The sequence below is a fragment of the Oncorhynchus keta genome, chromosome 17 (assembly GCF_023373465.1).
Source record: "Oncorhynchus keta strain PuntledgeMale-10-30-2019 chromosome 17, Oket_V2, whole genome shotgun sequence".
Classification (NCBI taxonomy): Eukaryota; Metazoa; Chordata; class Actinopteri; order Salmoniformes; family Salmonidae; genus Oncorhynchus; species Oncorhynchus keta.
The window spans coordinates 58630294-58654830 of NC_068437.1; the positions used below are offsets into that span (position 1 = coordinate 58630294).

At 41.8% G+C, this 24537-nt stretch overlaps 1 protein-coding gene across 1 annotated transcript in view; it reads right to left on the bottom strand.

The window, feature by feature from the left end:
- Window positions 1-11381: 11381 nt before the first annotated feature.
- Window positions 11382-24537, bottom strand: part of LOC127908419 (CD81 antigen-like) — a 59310-nt gene continuing 46154 nt past the window's right edge. The window contains exons 3-8 of the mRNA XM_052466780.1: window positions 21592-21689; window positions 19047-19121; window positions 18845-18958; window positions 15561-15662; window positions 11887-11970; window positions 11382-11685 (exon numbers count right to left, since the gene is read on the bottom strand). Coding sequence (XP_052322740.1) covers window positions 11620-11685; window positions 11887-11970; window positions 15561-15662; window positions 18845-18958; window positions 19047-19121; window positions 21592-21689 — 539 coding nt within the window. The 3' untranslated portion in view covers window positions 11382-11619. The remainder of the gene's footprint in view (window positions 11686-11886; window positions 11971-15560; window positions 15663-18844; window positions 18959-19046; window positions 19122-21591; window positions 21690-24537) is intronic.

Below are 24537 nucleotides of genomic sequence, written 5' to 3' on the forward strand. Positions count from 1 at the left end.
CTATATACACACTCAATATACACTATCTATATAAACCATCTATATACACCATCTATATACACCATCTATATACACCATCTATATACACACTCAATATACACTATCTATATAAACCATCTATATACACCATCTATATACACCATCTATATACACACTCTATATACACTATCTATATAAACCATCTACATACACCATCTATATACACCATCTACACTTCTACACCTGCATTGCTTGCTGTTTTGGGTTTTAGGCTGGGTTTCTGTACAGTACTTTGAGATATCAGCTGATGTACGAAGGGCTATATAAATACATTTGATTTGATTTTGAAATTTGATTTGATCTACATACACCATCTATATACACACTCAATATACACACTCTATATACACCATCTACATACACACTCTATATACACCATCTATATACACCATCTATATAAACCATCTACATACACCATCTATATACACACTCTTTATACACCATCTACATACACCATCTATATACACACTCTATATACACCATCTATATACACCATCTATATAAACCATCTACATACACCATCTACATACACCATCTATATACACCATCTATATACACCATCTACATACACCATCTATATACACCATCTATATAAACCATCTACATACACCATCTATATACACACTCTATATACACCATCTATATACACCATCTATATACACCATCTATATACACCATCTATATACACTATCAATATACACTATCTATATAAACCATCTACATACACCATCTATATACACCATCTATATACACACTCTATATACACCATCTACATACACCATCCACATACACACTCTTTATACACACTCTATATACACTCTCTATATACACTATCTACATACACCATCCACATACACACTCTATATACACTCTCTATATACACTATCTATATACACTATCTATATACACACTCTATATACACCATCTACATACACCATCCACATACACACTCTTTATACACACTCTATATACACTCTCTATATACACTATCTACATACACCATCCACATACACACTCTATATACACTCTCTATATACACTATCTATATACACCATCTATATACACACTCTATATACACCATCTACATACACCATCCACATACACACTCTTTATACACACTCTATATACACTCTCTATATACACTATCTACATACACCATCCACATACACACTCTATATACACTCTCTATATACACTATCTATATACACTCTCTATATACACTATCTATATACACCATCTATATACACTCTCTATATACACCATCTACATACACCATCCACATACACACTCTTTATACACTCTCTATATACACTATCTACATACACCATCCACATACACACTCTATATACACCATCTATATACACACTCTATATACACCATCTATATACACCATCTATATACACCATCTATATACACACTCTGTATGTCTGGTGGTCTGTCTCCTCATGACTACATAATACCAGGGCATATAAATGTAAATGTATATCTGGTGGTCTGTCTCCTCATGACTACATAATACCAGGGTATATCTGGTGGTCTGTCTCCTCATGACTACATAATACCAGGGTATATCTGGTGGTCTGTCTCCTCATGACTACCTAATACCAGGGTATATCTGGTGGTCTGTCTCCTCATGACTACATAATACCAGGGTATACTCATGACTACATAATACCAGGGTATATCTGGTGGTCTGTCTCCTCATGACTACCACCAGGGTATATCTGGTGGTCTGTCTCCTCATGACTACCTAATACCAGGGTATACATGACTACTACCATATATCTGGTGGTCTGTCTCTCATCACTCAGCCACATAATACCAGGGTATATCTGGTGGTCTGTCTCCTCATGACTACATAATACCAGGGTATATCTGGTGGTCTGTCTCCTCATGACTACATAATACCAGGGTATATCTGGTGGTCTGTCTCCTCATGACTACATAATACCAGGGTATATCTGGTGGTCTGTCTCCTCATGACTACATAATACCAGGGTATATCTGGTGGTCTGTCTCTCATGACTACCACCAGGGTATATCTGGTGGTCTGTCTCTATGATACACCAGGGTATATCTGGTGGTCTGTCTCCTCATGACACATAATACCAGGGTATATCTGGTGGTCTGTCTCTCATGACTACCTAATACCAGGGTATATCTGGTGGTCTGTCTCCTCATGACTACCTAATACCAGGGTATATCTGGTGGTCTGTCTCCTCATGACTACATAATACCAGGGTATATCTGGTGGTCTGTCTCTCATCACTCAGCCACATAATACCAGGGTATATCTGGTGGTCTGTCTCCTCATGATACATAATACCAGGGTATATCTGGTGGTCTGTCTCTCATGACTACATAATACCAGGGTATATCTGGTGGTCTGTCTCCTCATGACTACCTAATACCAGGGTATATCTGGTGGTCTGTCTCCTCATGACTACCTAATACCAGGGTATATCTGGTGGTCTGTCTCCTCATGATACATAATACCATATATCTGGTGGTCTGTCTCCTCATCACTCAGCCACATAATACCAGGGTATATCACTCATCTATAATACCAGGGTATATCTGGTGGTCTGTCATGACTACATAATACCAGGGTATATCTGGTGGTCTGTCTCCTCATGACTACCTAATACCAGGGTATATCTGGTGGTCTGTCTCCTCATGACTACCTAATACCAGGGTATATCTGGTGGTCTGTCTCTCATGACTACATAATACCAGGGTATATCTGGTGGTCTGTCTCCTCATCACTCAGCCACATAATACCAGGGTATATCTGGTGGTCTGCATATATAATACCAGGGTATATCTGGTGGTCTGTCTCCTCATGACTACATAATACCAGGGTATATCTGGTGGTCTGTCTCCTCATGACTACATAATACCAGGGTATATCTGGTGGTCTGTCTCCTCATGACTACATAATACCAGGGTATATCTGGTGGTCTGTCTCCTCATGACTACCTAATACCAGGGTATATCTGGTGGTCTGTCTCCTCATGACTACATAATACCAGGGTATATCTGGTGGTCTGTCTCCTCATGACTACATAATACCAGGGTATATCTGGTGGTCTGTCTCCTCATGACTACCTAATACCAGGGTATATCTGGTGGTCTGTCTCCTCATGACTACCTAATACCAGGGTATATCTGGTGGTCTGTCTCCTCATGACTACATAATACCAGGGTATATCTGGTGGTCTGTCTCCTCATCACTCAGCCACATAATACCAGGGTATATCTGGTGGTCTGTCTCCTCATGACTACATAATACCAGGGTATATCTGGTGGTCTGTCTCCTCATGACTACATAATACCAGGGTATATCTGGTGGTCTGTCTCCTCATGACTACATAATACCAGGGTATATCTGGTGGTCTGTCTCCTCATGACTACATAATACCAGGGTATATCTGGTGGTCTGTCTCCTCATGACTACATAATACCAGGGTATATCTGGTGGTCTGTCTCCTCATGACTACATAATACCAGGGTATATCTGGTGGTCTGTCTCCTCATGACTACATAATACCAGGGTATATCTGGTGGTCTGTCTCCTCATGACTACATAATACCAGGGTATATCTGGTGGTCTGTCTCCTCATGACTACATAATACCAGGGTATATGGGCTTTCTGGTGGGTTTTCTGGAATAAGAGCAAGCGTATATCGTGGTCGAAAGGGCAATAGAGGATCAAATGAGATTAATTCTCTATTTCTTCAAGGTCACAATAGTTACATAGTCTTTCCTCTTCCAGTTCACCACAAAACCGACCTGTTTCAATACCCACAGGCAATATCCCTGATCTTACCTGTGCACATAGCATCATGGCATAGCATCTAATATAATATAATAATATATGCCATTTAGCAGACGCTTTTATCCAAAGCGACTTACAGTCATGTGTGCATACATTCTACGTATGGGTGGTCCCGGGAATCGAACCCACTACCCTGGCGTTACAAGCGCCATGCTCTACCAACTGAGCTACAAAAGCATCTCTTGCTTTTAGGTAGGTTATACATAATTATATCTCCCGCACATCAATTCACCCTGAATCAAACAAAAGGTTCTCAATTTGGGTTTATGATTAATCTCCTCCACCCATTTTTTTTTCGTCATATTGCATCAAGAGTTTCTGGGAGTTTCTGTGTCTGGTGCCTTTTCCCAACTACTTAAACATTTCACTTCTACAGTCCAATTGGAATGCTATCCATATGGACTGTATAACCGTAACAGGGATTCAGCAGCCAACCACTTTTTTTGGAACGATGACCTGTGATTGAGCACGTTGTATTTTTGTTTCAACGTTACATCGTAATAAAGACAATGATGCAAGTCAGAGCAAGGATGAAAAAAAAAAATCTATGGTTTGTCAGCAGTCATGGTTGTAACGGCTGTCATAGGTGGAAGAAGGTGAAGAAGACCAAGGTGCAGTGTGGTACGTGTTCATGGTAGATTTAATAAAGAAACTGAACACTAAAACAACAAACCAGCAAAGCGGAACCAACGAAACATTTCTGTCTGGTGCAGACACACAAACACAGAAAACAACTACCCACAAACACAGGTGGAAAGAGGCTACCTAAGTATGGTTCTCAATCAGAGACAACGATTGCCAGCTGCCTCTGATTGGGAACCATACCAGGCCAAACACATAGAAATACAAAAACCTAGACTACAAAACACAGAATGCCCACCCCAACCCACGCCCTGACCAAACTAAAACAGAGACATAAAAAAGGAACTGAGGTGACAATGGAAGAGCAAGATGAGGGGCTGTTTACACCACTTTTCCATACAGCCTCATGTTGTGTTTGAAGCAGAGACACTAAAGACCCACCCAGGAACTAAGGTCAGGACGTGTTACATAACTGTAACCACTGAAGTGCTTTTCAGGAAACACGTGAAATATAAAAACAAGAGTCAGACATGGTCTAGTATAATGACATGACGTAGTCCTCATCTTTTAGGATCAGCTTGGGTTTGCTTTTGGTAAACATGGTTGGTTTTGCTTTTGGTAAATCTGGTTGGTTTTGCTTTTGGTAAACATGGTTGGTTTTGCTTTTGGTAAACATGGTTGGTTTTGCTTTTGGTAAACATGGTTGGTTTTGCTTTTGGTAAACATGGTTGGTTTTGCTTTTGGTAAATCTGGTTGGTTTTGCTTTTGGTAAACATGGTTGGTTTTGCTTTTGGTAAACATGGTTGGTTTTGCTTTTGGTAAACATGGTTGGTTTTGCTTTTGGTAAACATGGTTGGTTATGCTTTTGGTAAATCTGGTTGGTTTTGCTTTTGGTAAACATGGTTGGTTTAACTTTTGATAAACTTGTTATTTTTTGCTGGGTAAATTTGGTTGATTTTGCTTGGTAATCTTGGTTGGTTTTGCTTGGTAATCTTGGTTGATTTTGCTGGGTAAACTTGGTGGGTAAACTTGGTTGGTTTTGCTTGGTAAACTTGGTGGGTAAATTTGGTTGGTTTTGCTTGGTAAACTTGGTGGGTAAACTTGGTTGGTTTTTCTGGGTATATTTGGTTGGAATTTCTTTGGTAAACTTGTTTGGCTTTGCTTGGTAAACTTGTTTGGCTTTGCTTGGTAAACTTGGTTGGTTTTCCTTGGTAAACTTGTGGGTAAATCTGGTTGGTTTTGCTGCTTAAATTTGGTTGGACTTCGAGAGAACTGGGGCTGTAGAACCCCCCAGATAGCTGACTGATGAGTAAAAGTTGGCTGGGAATAGTTGACACAGAGAGGGTGTGTTGTGTGATCTTGTGGACTAAACCAGTTGAGCAGGGTGGTTCTTGTTTTGGCTGTTGTACCTAATGGGCGTTAGTTCACATTGATTTGGGATTGTCAGTGCTTTTGTGTTCTCTGAAGTAAATGGTGCTTATTGTGTTAAAGTTTGAGAGATAAATCCAGTAAGATCAAGTATGAATGGGTAAAAAAAAAAAACTTGATTTCCAGTATGGTGACAATAAAGTAGGTGAACATGATCCATTTGGCATTCCATATCTTTACAAAAACATATTCGGACTCTATAGTCAAGAAATAACTGAAACGTTATGTTGGCACCTGTATGTTATTGTAACGCTCGACGTTGCATGAAGAAGGAGTGGACTAAAGTGCAACATTTCGGCAGCAGTGTATGTGCAACGTTTTAGACTGATCCAATGAACCATTATAGTGAACGCTTTTCTTTTAGACTAGCAAGAAATCCCCAGGGGCCGACAAATTGGATGCTGCCTGGTCTGGTTTCACGATGATGAGGATGATGCGGCTGATAGTGTTATGTCTGCTATTGCCCTGACTGTTGATCTGGCTATGTCTAAACTACAATCCGATTTTATAGCTATGCAGGAATGTCTTGCTGATTTAAAACTTGCTCTTAATACAGGCAAAATATATTACATGTTGTTTTTAAGCTCTCGTAAGAATGTTTTAGATGAGCTATTTGTTCAGTCATTAGATGGTTCCCCAATGGAACATGTGTCATGCCTTGGTCTTAGTATTTTGTGTTTTCTTTATCTATTTGGACAGGCCAGGGTGTGACATGGGTTATTGTGGTGTGTTTTTTGTCTTGGGGTTTTGTGGGGTGACTAATTAGTCTATGGCTGCCTGAGGCGGTTCTCAATCAGAGTCAGGTGATTTATCGTTGTCTCTGATTGGGAACCATATTTAGGCAGCCATATTCTGTGAGTGTTTTCGTGGGTGATTGTTCCTGTCTCTGTGTAGTTGTGTTTGCACCAGATAGGGCTGTTTCGGTTTTTCACTTTTCATATTTTTGTAGTTTCCGCTTGTATTGTTTTTTCCTTCATTAAAATTATATCATGAATCATCATCACGCTGCATTTTGGTCCGATCCTTATTCTACCTCTTCGTCAAAGGAGGAGATAGAAGAACACCGTTACAACGTGTTCCCGCATATAAATACTGAGGCATTTGGATTGATGTTTATAAAACATATAGATGAGCTGTAAAGTTTTATTTTTCTACAGAAACAGATGGTGTCTTTCTCTGAGCAGTAGGAAGCAGATTATTCAGTCAACCTTTTGATCTGTTGTTGATTATGGTGATGTTATTTATCAAAAGTGCAGCTGCTAAAACGCTTAAACCATTGGATTCCATCTCCCATAGTGCCCTTCGTTTTGTTACAGGTGACATTTTTTATACTCATCACTGTATCCTGTATCAAAAGGTTGGCTGGACTTCTCTAAAGATCCTTAGATCTCTACATTACTCCCTTTTTGTTTACAAGGCCCTATTTCATAAACTTCTGTATTTTCTAACTTTGCTGTTGAAGGATAGACACCTGAGTTGTCTAACCGGGTTCACAGGATTGCTTAACTCTTGAGGTTCCTTGGGTCTTCAAAGAACTAGATAAATCTGCTTTTGGTTTTAATGCACCGTCTTCCTGGAACAAAATTCGAAATACATTTAATATTGATGTTCAAGTGCCGTTCAGGAAATTTAAAGTATTGATCGAGGACGTATTTGTGGAGGAATGTAACCGTTTTTCTGGGGGATTTATTATGTTTTATTTGTGCTTATGTAAATGTGATATTTCAGTTTTTTTTATTTATAACAAAATTGCTAAAATAAAAACAAAACTATTTTTGCTTTGTCATTTTGGGGTATTGTGTGATTGATGAGGATGATATATTTTTAAATCCTTTTTAGAATGAGGCTGTAACATTACAAAATGCGTAAAAAGTCAAGGGGTCTGAATACTTTCCGAATGCACCCTAGTATACACAGTACCAGTCAAAAGTTTGGACACACCTACTCATTCAAGGGTTTTTCTCAATTTTTACTATTTTCTACATTGTAGAATAATAGTGAAGACATCAAAACGATGAAATAACACATAATACAAACAACCTCATACGTCCAGTCAATTGTATGAGTTACCTTCAGCAGATACCATCGTGTTGCTAAGAGTCTCCCCTTTCCACAGATTCTCTGATCCAAAACAAATGTCTTTAAATTCTTAAAACTAAGAAATCTTATTCAATCTCTTCAACAGAGTCTGGATGAACGTAAAATATCAAGAATTGAACAAATAAAGAAAGAAGTTGGTCGTCATGTTATATATATATATCAAGGGTTGATTGAATTTCTACCTGATAGCTCAGAACTTATTAGGAAACAATGGGAAACAGAGCTCAAAGAAGACATTAGTGAGAACTATTAGTGACAGATATGTACAAATGTTCACATTTTCTTCTACAACCTTAGACATAAGTTATTGCAATTCAAGATAATTTACTACACTACTGCCAGAATTCATGTAATGCACCCAGAGAAGCAGTATCTCTTCTAGAATAACATGAGTACCGGCACACAGTGCTTGACTTGGATTAGAATAGGTGCTGGTACTTATTTTGGGTGCCAGTACTATCTATTGTTATGTGCAGGAGCTTCACAATACTTTTGAATGTTTATTCTATAAGAGGAACAGGAACTCAAGCAGCAGAACATGTAAGGTGCTGGTAATCAGCTCCGGTGAGCTCCTGTCCAAGTCAAGCACTGCCGGCACCTCTTATAGAATAATATGAGTACCTTCACCTCTTGTAGAATAATATGAGTACCTTCACCTCTTATAGAATAATATGAGTACCTTCACCTCTTATAGAATAATATGAGTACCTTCACCTCTTATAGAATAATATGAGTACCTTCACCTCTTATAGAATAATATGAGTACCTTCACCTCTTATAGAATAATATGAGTACCTTCACCTCTTATAGAATAATATGAGTACCTTCACCTCTTATAGAATAATATGAGTACCTTCACCTCTTATAGAATAATATGAGTACCTTCACCTCTTATAGAATAATATGAGTACCTTCACCTCTTATAGAATAATATGAGTACCTTCACCTCTTATAGAATAATATGAGTACCTTCACTCTACCTTAATAGAATAATATGAGTACCTTCACCTCTTATAGAATAATATGAGTACCTTCACCTCTTATAGAATAATATGAGTACCTTCACCTCTTATAGAATAATATGAATACTGGCACCTCTTATAGAATAATATGAGTACCTTCACCTCTTATAGAATAATATGAGTACCTTCACCTCTTATAGAATAATATGAATACCTTCACCTCTTATAGAATAATATGAGTACCTTCACCTCTTATAGAATAATATGAATACCTTCACCTCTTATAGAATAATATGAATACCTTCACCTCTTATAGAATAATATGAATACCTTCACCTCTTATAGAATAATATGAGTACCTTCACCTCTTATAGAATAATATGAGTACCTTCACCTCTTATAGAATAATATGAGTACCTTCACCTCTTATAGAATAATATGAGCACCTTCACCTCTTATAGAATAATATGAATACCTTCACCTCTTATAGAATAATATGAGTACCTTCACCTCTTATAGAATAATATGAGTACCTTCACCTCTTATAGAATAATATGAATACCTTCACCTCTTATAGAATAATATGAGTACCTTCACCTCTTATAGAATAATATGAGTACCTTCACCTCTTATATAATAATATGAGTACCTTCACCTCTTATAGAATAATATGAGTACCTTCACCTCTTATATAATAATATGAATACCTTCACCTCTTATAGAATAATATGAGTACCTTCACCTCTTATAGAATAATATGAGCACCTTCATAGAATAATATGAATACCTTCACCTCTTTATAGTACCTTCAAAATATGAGTACCTTCACCTCTTATATAATAATATGAGTACTTTCACCTCTTATATAATAATATGAGTACCGACACCTCTTATAGAATAATATGAGTACCTTCACCTCTTATATAATAATATGAGTACCTTCACCTCTTATATAATAATATGAGTATCGGCACATCTTATAGAATAACGACGTTTTCTTCAACAGTGTGTGTGCACCTTTTTTATTCCACTTCAAGCGTTGCCTAACCACTAATGAAATCCGGGGTGCGTCCCAAGTAGCCCCCTATTCTCTATATAGTGCGCTACTTTTCACTAGAGCCCTATGAACCCTGGGAAAAGTAGTGCACTACTGTTCATTAGGGCCCTATGAACCCTGGGAAAAGTAGTGCACTATAAAGGGAATAAGGTACCATTTTGGCCGCATTTTCAATGAATATGATTATACAACCATAAAAAAGAGCACTGGACTCTGCGACCTTGGAGAACTCCTTCAGGAAAAGACACAAAGTGACTCAAAAAAATAAATCAATTAGTAAAATATTTAGCATTAGAGAGATGCTGAATGTCCGCTGGTCAAAGCCTGGCATTTAATCAACGGTCATCAAAAGACTCAAACTGTTACATTAGAAGTTTTGTTCAAACATAATTAACAAAAATACAGTAGTAAAATCTAGTCTCTATTCAAAAATACTGATAAAAATGTACATATAAAATGTACATATAAAAATGTACATGATCCTGCAATATAATAAGAATGAACAAGAGCTACAACACAAAACGTAACTACAACACAAAACAGGAACTACAACACAAAACAGGAACTACAACGCAAAACAGGAACTACAACACAAAACAGGAACTACAACGCAAAACAGGAACTACAACACAAAACAGGAACTACAACACAAAACAGGAACTACAACACAACACAAAACATAACTAAAACACAAAAAATAACTACAACACAAAACAGGAACTACAACACAAAACGTAACTACAACAGAAAACAGGAACTACAACACAAAACAAAACAGGAACTACAACACAAAACAGGAACTACAACACAAAACAGGAACTACAACACAACACAAAACATAACTAAAACACAAAAAATAACTACAACACAAAACAGGAACTACAACACAAAACATAACAGGAACTACAAAACATAACAGGAACTACAACACAAAACATAACAGGAACTACAACACAAACATAACAGGAACTACAACACAAAACATAACAGGAACTACAAAACATAACAGGAACTACAACACAAAACATAACAGGAACTACAAAACATAACAGGAACTACAACACAAAACATAACAGGAACTACAAAACATAACAGGAACTACAACACAAAACATAACAGGAACTACAAAACATAACAGGAACTACAACACAAAAAAGGAAGTACAACACAAAACATAACAGGAAGTACAACACAAAACATAACAGGAACTACAACACAAAACATAACAGGAACTACAACACAAAACATAACAGGAACTACAACACAAAACATAACAGGAACTACAAAACATAACAGGAACTACAACACAAAAAAGGAACAAAACATAACAGGAAGTACAACACAAAACATAACAGGAACTACAACACAAAACATAACAGGAACTACAACACAAAACATAACAGGAACTACAACAGAAAACAGAAACTACATCACAAAACAGGAAGTACAACACAAAACATAACAGGAACTAAACAAAACATAACATAACATTTGCATCCCCTTTGTTGGCTTTGATCTGTAGAGGACTTTCCCCTCCAATATGGTTCTGTGGTTCTATGATTCCATGGTTCCGTCATTCCATGGTTCTGTGGTAAATTACGGTTCTGTGGTTCTAGTACACTGGGGTGGCGTTGCGGATCGCACAGCAGAGAACCATGGTGAATATCATCTCAAAGATCTACAGAGGAAGAAGAAGAGGAAGGTCTTTATCAAGACTTCAACATCTGTCCTCACTCAGTCAGGACAGCAGAGGTCAGGAGAACCTTTCTGTCTGTGCAGATAATAACTGTCACAGGGCTCCAGAGTTACTGTAGCGCAGTGGATTATAGAATATAACTGAAAAGTAATCCAGGAGCGTCTCCATGGTAACACCGCTCACCATGATGACAGCGACCACCAGGGCAGCTAGACCAATCAGGCAGAGCTTCTCGGAGAAGAGGTCCTTCAGCTTCAGATGACAGCTCTAGTGGGAGGGGAACACAGGGAGGGGATAAGGACCAACACTTAAACACTTGTTTTCCTCCTGTCATATTTATGTGCTGTGTAAAGCATTCATTCAAACAGAACATAGAGATTTACAGTAAAAATGATTATGATCCCCCTTCCAGGAGAGAATGATGTTTTTTGGGGTCGCCAAATTTTATGCAAATCCAAATATTCCAAAAACATCCATTTGAACTAAAGGGGAAAGGGGAGGTAAAGGGAAGGTAAAGGGGAAAGGGAAGGTAAAGGGAAGGTAAAGGGGAAAGGGAAGGTAAAGGGAAGGTAAAGGGAAAGGGAAGGTAAAGGGGAAAGGGAAGGTAAAGGGAAGGTAAAGGGGAAAGGGAAGGTAAAGGGAAGGTAAAGGGGAAAGGGAAGGTAAAGGGAAGGTAAAAGGGAAGGTAAAGGGGAAAGGGAAGGTAAAGGGAAGGTAAAGGGGAAAGGGAAGGTAAAGGGAAGGTAAAGGGAAAGGGAAGGTAAAGGGAAGGTAAAGGGGGAAAAGGGAAGGTAAAGGGGAAAGGGAGGGTAAAGGGGAAAGGGAAGGTAAAGGGGAAAGGGAAGGTAAAGGGGAAAGGGAAGGGTAAAGGGGAAAGGGAAGGTAAAGGGGAAAGGGAAGGTAAAGGGAAGGTAAAGGGAAGGTAAAGGGGAAAGGGAAGGTAAAAGGGAAGGTAAAGGAAGGAAAGGGGAAAGGTAAAGGGAAGGTAAAGGGAAAGGAAGGTAAAGGGAAGCTAAAGGGGGAATGGGAGGTAAAGGGAAAGGGAAGGTAAAGGGAAGGTAAAGGGGAAAGGGAAGGTAAAGGGGAAAGGGAAGGTAAAGGGAAAGGGAAGGTAAAGGGGAAAAGGGAAGGTAAAGGGAAGGTAAAGGGAAAGGGAGGGTAAAGGGGAAAGGGAAGGTAAAGGGAAGGTAAAGGGGAAAGGGAAGGTAAAGGGGAAAGGGAAGGTAAAGGGAAAGGTAAAGGGGAAGGTAAAGGGAAAGGGAAGGTAAAGGGAAGGTAAAGGGAAGGTAAAGGGAAGGTAAAGGGGAAAGGGAAGGTAAAGGGAAGGTAAAGGGGAAAGGGAAGGTAAAGGGGAAAGGGAAGGTAAAGGGAAGGTAAAGGGGAAAGGGAAGGTAAAGGGGAAAGGGGGGTAAAGGAAAAGGTAAAGGGGGAAAGGGAAGGTAAAAGGGAAGGTAAAGGGGGGAATGGGAGGGGAAAGGGGAAAGGGAAGGTAAAGGGAATGGGAGGGGGTAAAGGGAAGGTAAAGGGGGAAAGGGAAGGTAAAGGGAAAGGGAAGGTAAAGGGGAAGGAAAAAGGGGAAAGGGAAGGTAAAGGGGAAGGTAAAGGGAAGGTAAGGGGGGTAAAGGGAAGGTAAAGGGAAGGTAAAGGGGAAAGGGAAGGTAAAGGGAAGGTAAAGGGGAGGTAAAGGGAAGGTAAAGGGGAAAGGGAAGGTAAAGGGGAAAGGGAAGGTAAAGGGGAAAGGGAAGGTAAAGGGGAAAGGTAAAGGGTAAAGGGGGGAAAGGGAAGGTAAAGGGGAAAGGGAAGGTAAAGGGAAAGGAAGGTAAAGGGAAGGTAAAGGGGAAAGGGAAGGTAAAGGGAAGGTAAAGGGGAAAGGGGAAGGAAGGTAAAGGGGGGAAGGTAAAGGGGAAAGGGAAGGTAAAGGGAAGGTAAAGGGGAAAGGGAAGGTAAAGGGAAGGTAAAGGGGAAAGGGAAGGTAAAGGGGAAAGGGAAGGTAAAGGGAAGGTAAAGGGGAAAGGGAAGGTAAAGGGGAAAGGGAAGGTAAAGGGAAGGGAAAGGGAAGGTAAAGGGGAAAGGGAAGGTAAAGGGAAGGTAAAGGGGAAAGGGAAGGTAAAGGGGAAAGGGAAGGTAAAGGGAAGGTAAAGGGGAGGTAAAGGGGAAAGGGAAGGTAAAGGGAAGGTAAGGGGAAAGGGAGGGTAAAGGGAAGGTAAAGGGGAAGGAAAGGGTAAAGGGAAGGTAAAGGGGAAAGGGGGAGGGGGTAAAGGGAAGGTAAAGGGAAAGGGAAGGTAAAGGGGAAAGGGAAGGTAAAGGGGAAAGGGGAGGTAAAGGGGAAAGGGAAGGTAAAGGGGAAAGGGAAGGTAAAGGGAAGGTAAAGGGGAAGGGGAGGGGAAAGGGGAAAGGGAAGGTAAAGGGGAAAGGGAAGGTAAAGGGAAGGTAAAGGGGAAAGGGAAGGTAAAGGGAAAGGGAAGGTAAAGGGAAGGTAAAGGGAAGGTAAAGGGAAGGTAAAGGGAAGGTAAAGGGTAAAGGGAAGGTAAAGGGTAAAGGGAAGGTAAAGGGAAGGTAAAGGGAAGGTAAAGGGGAAAGGGAAGGTAAAGGGAAAAGGGGGAAGGTAAAGGGGAAAGGGAAGGTAAAGGGGAAAGGTAAAGGGAAAGGGAAGGTAAAGGGGAAAGGGAAGGTAAAGGGAAGGTAAAGGGGAAAGGGAAGGTAAAGGGGAAAGGGAAGGTAAAGGGGGAAGGGAAGGTAAAGGGGAAAGGGAAGGTAAAGGGGAAAGGGAAGGTAAAGGGGAAAGGGAAGGTAAAGGGAAGGTAAAGGGGGGTAAAGGGAAGGTAAAGGGGAAAGGGAGGGGAAAGGGGAAAGGGAAGGTAAAGGGGAAAGGGAAGGTAAAGGGGAAAGGGAAGGTAAAGGGGAAAGGGAGGGGAAAGGGAAGGTAAAGGGGAAAGGGAAGGTAAAGGGGAAAGGGAAGGTAAAGGGAAAGGGAAAGGTAAAGGGGAAAGGGAAGGTAAAGGGAAGGTAAAGGGGAAAGGGAAGGTAAAGGGGAAAAGGGAAGGTAAAGGGGAAAGGGAAGGTAAAGGGGAAAGGGAAGGTAAAGGGGAAAGGGAAGGTAAAGGGGAAAGGGAAGGTAAAGGGGAAAGGAAGGTAAAGGGGAAAGGGAAGGTAAAGGGGGAAAAGGGAAGGTAAAAAGGGGAAAGGGAAGGTAAAGGGAAAGGGAAGGTAAAGGGAAGGTAAAGGGAAGGTAAAGGGAAAGGGAAGGTAAAGGGGAAAGTAAAAGGGAAAGGGAAGGTAAAGGGGAAAGGGAAGGTAAAAAAGGGGAAGGTAAAGGGAAGGTAAAGGGGAAAGGGAAGGTAAAGGGGAAAGGGAAGGTAAAGGGAAGGTAAAGGGAAGGTAAAGGGGAAAGGGAAGGTAAAGGGGAAAGGGAAGGTAAAGGGGAAAGGGAAGGTAAAGGGGAAAGGGAAGGTAAAGGGGAAAGGGAAGGTAAAGGGAAGGTAAAGGGAAGGTAAAGGGAAGGTAAAGGGAAAGGGAAGGTAAAGGGGAAAGTAAAAGGGAAAGGGAAGGTAAAGGGGGTAAAGGGAAGGTAAAGGGGAAGGTAAAGGGGAAGGTAAAGGGGAAAGGGAAGGTAAAGGGGAAAGGGAAGGTAAAGGGAAGGTAAAGGGGAAAGGGAAGGTAAAGGGGTAAAGGGAAGGTAAAGGGGAAAGGGAAGGTAAAGGGGAAAGGGAAGGTAAAGGGGAAAGGGAAGGTAAAGGGAATACCTCGTCAGTTGCACAAATGAATACGTTCAACCTAAATGTGTCTTCCGAATTGAACCCAAACCCTCTGAATCATTGTACATTGACCTGGGCAACAACGCGATGCGTGAACTGTACCTGAGGTTTCAACAAGGCATCGTCCTGGGTCTTCTTGGGACACAGAGCTCCGGCTACTTGTTTGAATAAGGGGGAGTCGTCTCCTTTACCACAGCAGTCCAGCTGAGGACACATGTAGAGACAACCGGTCAGCCATCGATCGATTGATTGATTGATTATTCTCTCCCCCAGCCCTCCCTCAGTTCTACAGAACCGTCACAGTACAAAGATCGCATTGAGGAGAATACATTTTATAAAAGGTATTGTTCCAGAAATAAGACCACGGTTATCATGAAATAACTCTGAACGAAGATGTGCATCTTTTTCACCTCAGTAATAACAGATACATTTTCAACATTGGGCTGCGTTTACACCAGCAGCCCAATTCCTTCCTGTCAAACAGGACCTCTATACCAGGCGGTGTCAGAGGAAGGCCCTAAAAATTGTCAAAGACTCCAGCCACCCTAGTCATAGACTGTTCTCTCTGCTACCGGACAGCAAGCGGTACCGGAGCGGTCCAAGTCTAGTTCTAAGAGGCTTCTAAACAGCTTCTACCAACAAGCCATAAGATTCCTGAACATGTAATCAAATGGCTACCCAGACTATTTGCATTACCCCCCCTTTACGCTCCTGCTACAGTACTCTCTGTTGTTATCTACGCATAGTCACTTTAATAACTCTACCTACACCGATGACCCCCACATTGACTCTGTGACGTAATACATTGTATATAGCCTCCACATTGTACCGTAATACCCTGTATTTAGTCTCCACATTGACTCTGTACCGGTACCCCCTGTATATAGCCTCCACATTGACTCTGTACCGTAATACCCTGTATTTAGTCTCCACATTGACTCTGTACCGGTACCCCTGTATATAGCCTCCACATTGACTCTGTACCGTAATACCCTGTATTTAGTCTCCACATTGACTCTGTACCGGTACCCCCTGTATATAGCCTCCACATTGACTCTGTACCAGTACCCCCTGTATATAGCCTCCACATTGACTCTGTACCGTAACACCCTGTATATAGCCTCCACATTGACTCTGTACCGTAATACCCTGTATTTAGCCTCCACATTGACTCTGTACCGGTACCCCTGTATATAGCCTCCACATTGACTCTGTACCAGTACCCCCTGTATATAGCCTCCACATTGACTCTGTACCGGTACCCCCTGTATATAGCCTCCACATTGACTCTGTACTGGTACCCCCTGTATATAGTCTCCACATTGACTCTGTACTGGTACGCCCTGTATATAGCCTCCACATTGACTCTGTACCGTAACACCCTGTATATAGCCTCCACATTGACTCTGTACCGGTACCCCCTGTATATAGCCTCCACATTGACTCTGTACTGGTACCCCTGTATATAGTCTCCACATTGACTCTGTACTGGTACGCCCTGTATATAGCCTCCACATTGACTCTGTACCGTAACACCCTGTATATAGCCTCCACATTGACTCTGTACCGTAACACCCTGTATATAGCCTCCACATTGACTCTGTACTGGTACGCCCTGTATATATCCTCCACATTGACTCTGTACCGTAACACCCTGTATATAGTCTCCACATTGACTCTGTACTGGTACGCCCTGTATATAGCCTCCACATTGACTCTGTACTGGTACGCCCTGTATATAGCCTCCACATTGACTCTGTACCGGTACCCCTGTATTTAGCCTCCACATTGACTCTGTACCGGTACCCCCTGTATATAGCCTCCACATTGACTCTGTACTGGTACCCCCTGTATATAGTCTCCACATTGACTCTGTACCGTAATACCCTGTATTTAGCCTCCACATTGACTCTGTACCGTAATACCCTGTGTATAGCCTCCACGTTGACTCTGTACCGTAATACCCTGTATTTAGCATCCATATTGACTCTGTACCGTAACACCCTGTATATAGCCTCCACATTGACTCTGTACCAGTACCCCTGTATTTAGCCTCCACATTGACTCTGTACCGGTACCCTCTGTATATAGCCTCCACATTGACTCTGTACCGGTACCCCCTGTATATAGTCTCCACATTGACTCTGTACCGGTACCCCCTGTATATAGCCTCCACATTGACTCTGTACTGGTACCCCTGTATATAGTCTCCACATTGACTCTGTACCGTAATACCCTGTATTTAGCCTCCACATTGACTCTGTACCAGTACCCCCTGTATATAGTCTCCACATTGACTCTGTACCGTAATACCCTGTGTATAGCCTCCACGTTGACTCTGTACCGTAATACCCTGTATTTAGCATCCACATTGACTCTGTACCGTAACACCCTGTATATAGCCTCCACATTGACTCTGTACCAGTACCCCTGTATTTAGCCTCCACATTGACTCTGTACCGTAATACCCTGTATATAGTCTCCACATTGACTCTGTACTGGTACCCCCTGTATATAGTCTCCACATTGACTCTGTACCGGTACCCCCTGTATTTAGCCTCCACATTGACTCTGTACTGGTACCCCTGTATATAGCCTCCACACTGACTCTGTACCGGTACCCCCTGTATTTAGTCTCCACATTGACTCTGTACTGGTACCCCCTGTATATAGTCTCCACATTGACTCTGTACTGGTACCCCCTGTATATAGTCTCCACATTGACTCTGTACTGGTACCCCCTGTTTATAGTCTCCACATTGACTCTGTGCCGTAATACCCTGTATATAGTCTCCACATTGACTCTGTACCGGTACCCCTGTATTTAGCCTACACACTGACTCTGTACCGGTACCCCCTGTATTTAGCCTCGCTATTGTTATTTACTGCTGTTCTTTAATTATTTGTTACTTTTATTTATTTTCTTTTTTTTAAGGTATTTTTGTTAAAACTGCATTGTTGGTTAAGGGCTTGTAAGTAAGCATTTCACTGTAAGGTCTACAGCTGTTGTATTCGGCATTTCACTGTAAGGTCTACAGCTGTTGTATTCGGGGCATGTGACAAATACAATTTGATTTGACTTGATTTTATATTTTTAATTGACAAATTGATTTTTTTAACCAATCACATCAAATCCTTTCAGATGAGCTCTTTTTTCCCAGAGCTGATCTGATTGGTCAAAAGACCCAATGAATAAATAAAAGATCAGAATTGGGCCGACTGTGTAAAAAAAACACAGTCATTTGTGATCTTCAGGATCGACAGTAATAGCTAGTGTTTTATATAATCACATTACTACATTATCGCTACAACTCTGTTAATTTTAACCACTTTAACAGATTGAAATGATGATGAAATCAGCCAGAGGTCAGAGGTCAGAGACCTACCGTCTCGTGGAACACCTCCAGGACTTTGATAGCAGCCGTTTTGCTGGAAGAGTCTACAACGTCCACAGACTTGATGTACGCCGCGTCATAGAAGTTTATCATCTCCTTGGAGATCTGGAACAAACGGAGATAGCAGAGTTTGGTAGAGTCCATGTGTGTGTGTGTGTGTGTGTGTGTGTGTGTGTGTGTGTGCGCGTCTTACTGTGTCACGGTTACTAAATCCCCAGATCCCAGCAGCCACCTCACAGGCGAAGAGGCACACCAACAGGAAGAAGAACTGAAAGAGAAAGACAAAAGAGAGATTAATTTGTCAAGCTTTTTTAAAACTTGATCGTCCACAAAAATGATTGGTCCCAGAGAGAGAGAGAGTACAGGCTCAGTGAGCACAGCCTTGCCATTGAGAAGGGTAGACACAGGAAAACCTGGCTCCCTGTAGAGGAAAGGCTGTGTAACCACTGCACAACAGCAGAACCTGAGACGGAGCTGCATTTGATTCTCATTTGATTTATTTTTTATATTGTAAATATCCAAAATAAGCTTTGGCAATATGTACATTGTTACGTCATCCCAATAAAGTGAATTGAATTGAATTGAGAGAGAGAGCTGTAGGGCTGTGCTACTGAGAGAGAGAGAGAGAGAGAGAGAGAGAGAGAGAGAGAGAGAGAGAGAGAGAGATAGAGCTGTAGGTCTGTGCTACTGAGAGAGAGAGAGCTGTAGGGCTGTGCTACTGAGAGAGAGAGAGCTGTAGGGCTGTGCTACTGAGAGAGAGACAGCTGTAGGGCTGTGCTACTGAGAGAGAGAGAGAGAGAGAGAGAGAGAGAGAGAGAGAGAGAGAGAGAGAGAGAGAGAGAGAGAGAGAGCTGTAGGGCCGTGCTACTGAGAGAGAGAACTGTAGGGCTGTGCTACTGAGAGAGAGAGAGAGCTGTAGGGCTGTGCTACTGAGAGAGCGAGAGCTGTAGGGCTGTGCTACTGAGAGAGCGAGAGCTGTAGGGCTGTGCTACTGAGAGAGCGAGAGCTGTAGGGCTGTGCTACTGAGAGAGAGAGAGCTGTAGGGCTGTGCTACTGAGAGAGAGAGAGAGAGCTGTAGGGCTGTGCTACTGAGAGAGAGAGAGAGAGAGAGAGAGAGAGAGCGCTGTAGGGCCGTGCTACTGAGAGAGAGAACTGTAGGGCTGTGCTACTGAGAGAGAGAGCTGTAGGGCTGTGCTACTGAGAGAGAGGGAGAGCTGTAGGGCTGTGCTACTGAGAGAGAGAGAGCTGTAGGGCTGTGCTACTGAGAGAGAGAGAGAGCTGTAGGGCTGTGCTACTGAGAGAGAGAGAGAGCTGTAGGGCTGTGCTACTGAGAGAGAGAGAGCTGTAGGGCTGTGCTACTGAGAGAGAGAGAGCTGTAGGGCTGTGCTACTGAGAGAGAGAGAGATGGGGCTGTGCTACTGAGAGAGAGAGCTGTAGAGCTGTGCTACTGAGAGAGACAGAGAGAGAGAGAGAGAGAGAGAGAGAGAGAGAGAGAGAGAGAGCTGTAAGGGCCGTGCTACTGAGAGAGAGAACTGTAGGGCTGTGCTACTGAGAAAGAGAGAGAGCTGTAGGGCTGTGCTACTGAGAGAGAGAACTGTAGGGCTGTGCTACTGAGAGAGAGAGCTGTAGGGCTGTGCTACTGAGAGAGGGAGAGCTGTAGGGCTGTGCTACTGAGAGAGGGAGAGCTGTAGGGCTGTGCTACTGAGAGAGAGAGAGCTGTAGGGCTGTGCTACTGAGAGAGAGAGAGAGAGAGAGAGAGAGAGAGAGAGCTGTAGGGCTGTGCTACTGAGAGAGAGAGAGCTGTAGGGCTGTGTTACTGAAAGAGAGAACTGTAGGGCTGTGCTACTGAGAGAGAGAGAGAGAGAGAGAGAGAGAGAGAGAGAGAGAGAGAGAGAGAGAGAGAGAGAGAGAGAGAGAGAGCTGTAGGGCTGTGATACTGAGAGAGAGAGAGCTGTAGGGCTGTGCTACTGAGAGAGAGAGAGCTGTAGGGCTGTGCTACTGAGAGAGAGAGAGCTGTGGGGCTGTGCTACTGAGAGAGAGAGAGCTGTAGGGCTGTGCTACTGAGAGAGAGGGAGCTGCAGGGCTGTGCTACTGAGAGAGAGAGAGAGAGAGAGAGAGAGCTGTAGGGCTGTGATAGAGAGCTGTAGGGCTGTGCTACTGAGAGAGAGAGCTGTAGGGCTGTGCTACTGAGAGAGAGAGAGCTGTAGGGCTGTGCTACTGAGAGAGAGAGAGCTGTAGGGCTGTGCTACTGAGAGAGAGAGAGCTGTAGGGCTGTGATACTGAGAGAGAGCTGTAGGGCTGTGCTACTGAGAGAGAGAGAGCTGCAGGGCTGTGCTACTGAGAGAGAGAGCTGCAGGGCTGTGCTACTGAGAGAGAGAGAGCTGCAGGGCTGTGCTACTGAGAGAGAGAGAGAGCTGTAAGGGCTGTGATACTGAGAGAGAGAGAGAGCTGCAGGGCTGTGCTACTCTCCCATGTTTAGAGGTCTGTTAATATTGCTGTCCATCCAGGGACACTGCACTGTGGCTGACCCTGTGCACCTCTCCGTGTATGTATATCTGGATTTGTTAATGAATGCAGACAAAAAAAACACATTTATTTTCTAACCAATAGATAATAAAATATATATTCTATTCCTGAGAGAGAGCGCCGTTGGGCCGAGGCTACACTCCAATGTTGAGAGGCGTGCCCTGAAAGACAAGCGGTGTTGTCCTGCTGCCCTCTAGTGGTCACTCACTCACCGTTCCAAGGAGGCACTGAGATTCCTGGATGGCACCATAGCAACCAAGGAACCCTACAATCATCATCACAGCTCCCACAGCAATCAGGATGTACACGCCTAGAGAAAAAGACACAACTCCATTGGTCCCACAGTGAGAAAAAAATTCACTTATTTCCATTCATCTACTTGCCCTGCCGTCATTTTGACATTTTCTTTTAGGACATCCAGGGTTACAAATACAATACAATTTGACATAAACAGTTCGATTCATGAATGTTATGAAACAAATGTCAAGAAACAAATAAGGTCCGTAAGCAAAAACATGATTAAAAAATATATAATCTAATGAAGTAAAATGTTATTGGTCGCAGACACATACTGTATTTAGCAGATGTTATTGCGGTTGTAGCGAAATAGTTGTGTTCCTAGCTCAAACTGTTTTTATTTTTAGTTATTTTATTGAACCTTTTATTTAACCAGGTAGGCTCGTTGAGAACACCTTTATTTAACCAGGTAGGCCAGTTGAGAACAAGTTCTCATTTACAACCCTTTGACCTGGCCAAGATAAAGCAAAGCGGTTCGACACAATAAAGGTTTTCTCAACTAGCCTACCTGGTTAAATAAAGGTGTTCTCAACTAGCCTACCTGGTTAAATAAAGGTGTTCTCAACTAGCCTACCTGGTTAAATAAAGGTGTTCTCAACTAGCCTACCTGGTTAAATAAAGGTGTTCTCAACTAGCCTACCTGGTTCAATAAAGGTGTTCTCAACTAGCCTACCTGGTTCAATAAAGGTTTTCTCAACTAGCCTACCTGGTTAAATAAAGGTGTTCTCAACTAGCCTACCTGGTTAAATAAAGGTGTTCTCAACTAGTCTACCTGGTTAAATAAATGTGTTCTCAACTAGCCTACCTGGTTAAATAAAGGTGTTCTCAACTAGCCTACCTGGTTAAATAAAGGTGTTCTCAACTAGCCTACCTGGTTAAATAAAGGTGTTCTCAACTAGCCTACCTGGTTAAATAAAGGTGTTCTCAACTAGCCTACCTGGTTAAATAAAGGTGTTCTCAACTAGCCTACCAGTTTAAATAAAGGTGTTCTCAACTAGCCTACCTGGTTAAATAAAGGTGTTCTCAACCAGCCTACCTGGTTAAATAAAGGTGTTCTCAACTAGCCTACCTGGTTAAATAAAGGTGTTCTCAACTAGCCTACCTGGTTAAATAAAGGTGTTCTCAACTAGCCTACCTGGTTAAATAAAGGTGTTCTCAACTAGCCTACCTGGTTAAATAAAGGTGTTCTCAACTAGCCTACCTGGTTAAATAAAGGTGTTCTCAACTAGTCTACCTGGTTAAATAAAGGTGTTCTCAACTAGCCTACCTGGTTAAATAAAGGTGTTCTCAACTAGCCTACCTGGTTAAATAAAGGTGTTCTCAACTAGCCTACCTGGTTAAATAAAGGTGTTCTCAACTAGCCTACCAGTTTAAATAAAGGTGTTCTCAACTAGCCTACCTGGTTAAATAAAGGTGTTCTCAACTAGCCTACCTGGTTAAATAAAGGTGTTCTCAACTAGCCTACCTGGTTAAATAAAGGTGTTCTCCAACTAGCCTACCTGGTTAAATAAAGGTGTTCTCAACTAGCCTACCTGGTTAAATAAAGGTGTTCTCAACTAGCCTACCTGGTTAAATAAAGGTGTTCTCAACTAGCCTACCTGGTTAAATAAAGGTGTTCTCAACTAGCCTACCTGGTTAAATAAAGGTGTTCTCAACTAGCCTACCTGGTTAAATAAAGGTGTTCTCAACTAGCCTACCTGGTTAAATAAAGGTGTTCTCAACTAGCCTACCTGGTTAAATAAAGGTGTTCTCAACTAGCCTACCTGGTTAAATAAAGGTGTTCCCAACTAGCCTACCTGGTTAAATAAAGGTGTTCCCAACTAGCCTACCTGGTTAAATAAAGGTGTTCCCAACTAGCCTACCTGGTTAAATAAAGGTGTTCTCAACTAGCCTACCTGGTTAAATAAAGGTGTTCTCAACTAGCCTACCTGGTTAAATAAAGGTGTTCTCAACTAGCCTACCTGGTTAAATAAAGGTGTTCTCAACTAGCCTACCTGGTTAAATAAAGGTGTTCTCAACTAGCCTCCCTGGTTAAATAAAGGTGTTCTCAACTAGCCTACCTGGTTAAATAAAGGTGTTCTCAACTAGCCTACCTGGTTAAATAAAGGTGTTCTCAACTAGCCAACCTGGTTAAATAAAGGTGTTCTCAACCAGCCTACCTGGTTAAATAAAGGTGTTCTCAACTAGCCTACCTGGTTAAATAAAGGTGTTCTCAACTAGCCTACCTGGTTAAATAAAGGTGTTCTCAACTAGCCTACCTGGTTAAATAAAGGTGTTCTCAACTAGCCTACCTGGTTAAATAAAGGTGTTCTCAACTAGCCTACCTGGTTAAATAAAGGTGTTCTCAACTAGCCTACCTGGTTAAATAAAGGTGTTCTCAACTAGCCTACCTGGTTAAATAAAGGTGTTCTCACCTAGCCTACCTGGTTAAATAAAGGTGTTCTCAACTAGCCTACCTGGTTAAATAAAGGTGAAATAAAATACATAAATAAAGCATACAACAACACAGTTACACAATAAATGAAATGAAATAAACAAAACATACAGTCAATAATACAGTATAAAAATAAAGTCTATATACAATGTGAGCAAATGAGGTCAGATAAAGGCAAAAAAAAGGCCATGGTGGCAAAGTACATACAATATAGTAAGTAAAACACTGGAATGGTAGATTTGCAGTGGAAGAATGTGCAAAGTGGAGATGTAATAATGGGGAGGAGCAAAATAAATAAATACAGTAGGGGAAGAGGTAGTTGTTTGGGCTAAATTATAGATGGGCTATGTTCAGGTGCTGACTACGGTTTCCAACTGCACATGAGGACAAAGACTGTACTTTTGGAGAAATGTCCTCTGGACTGATG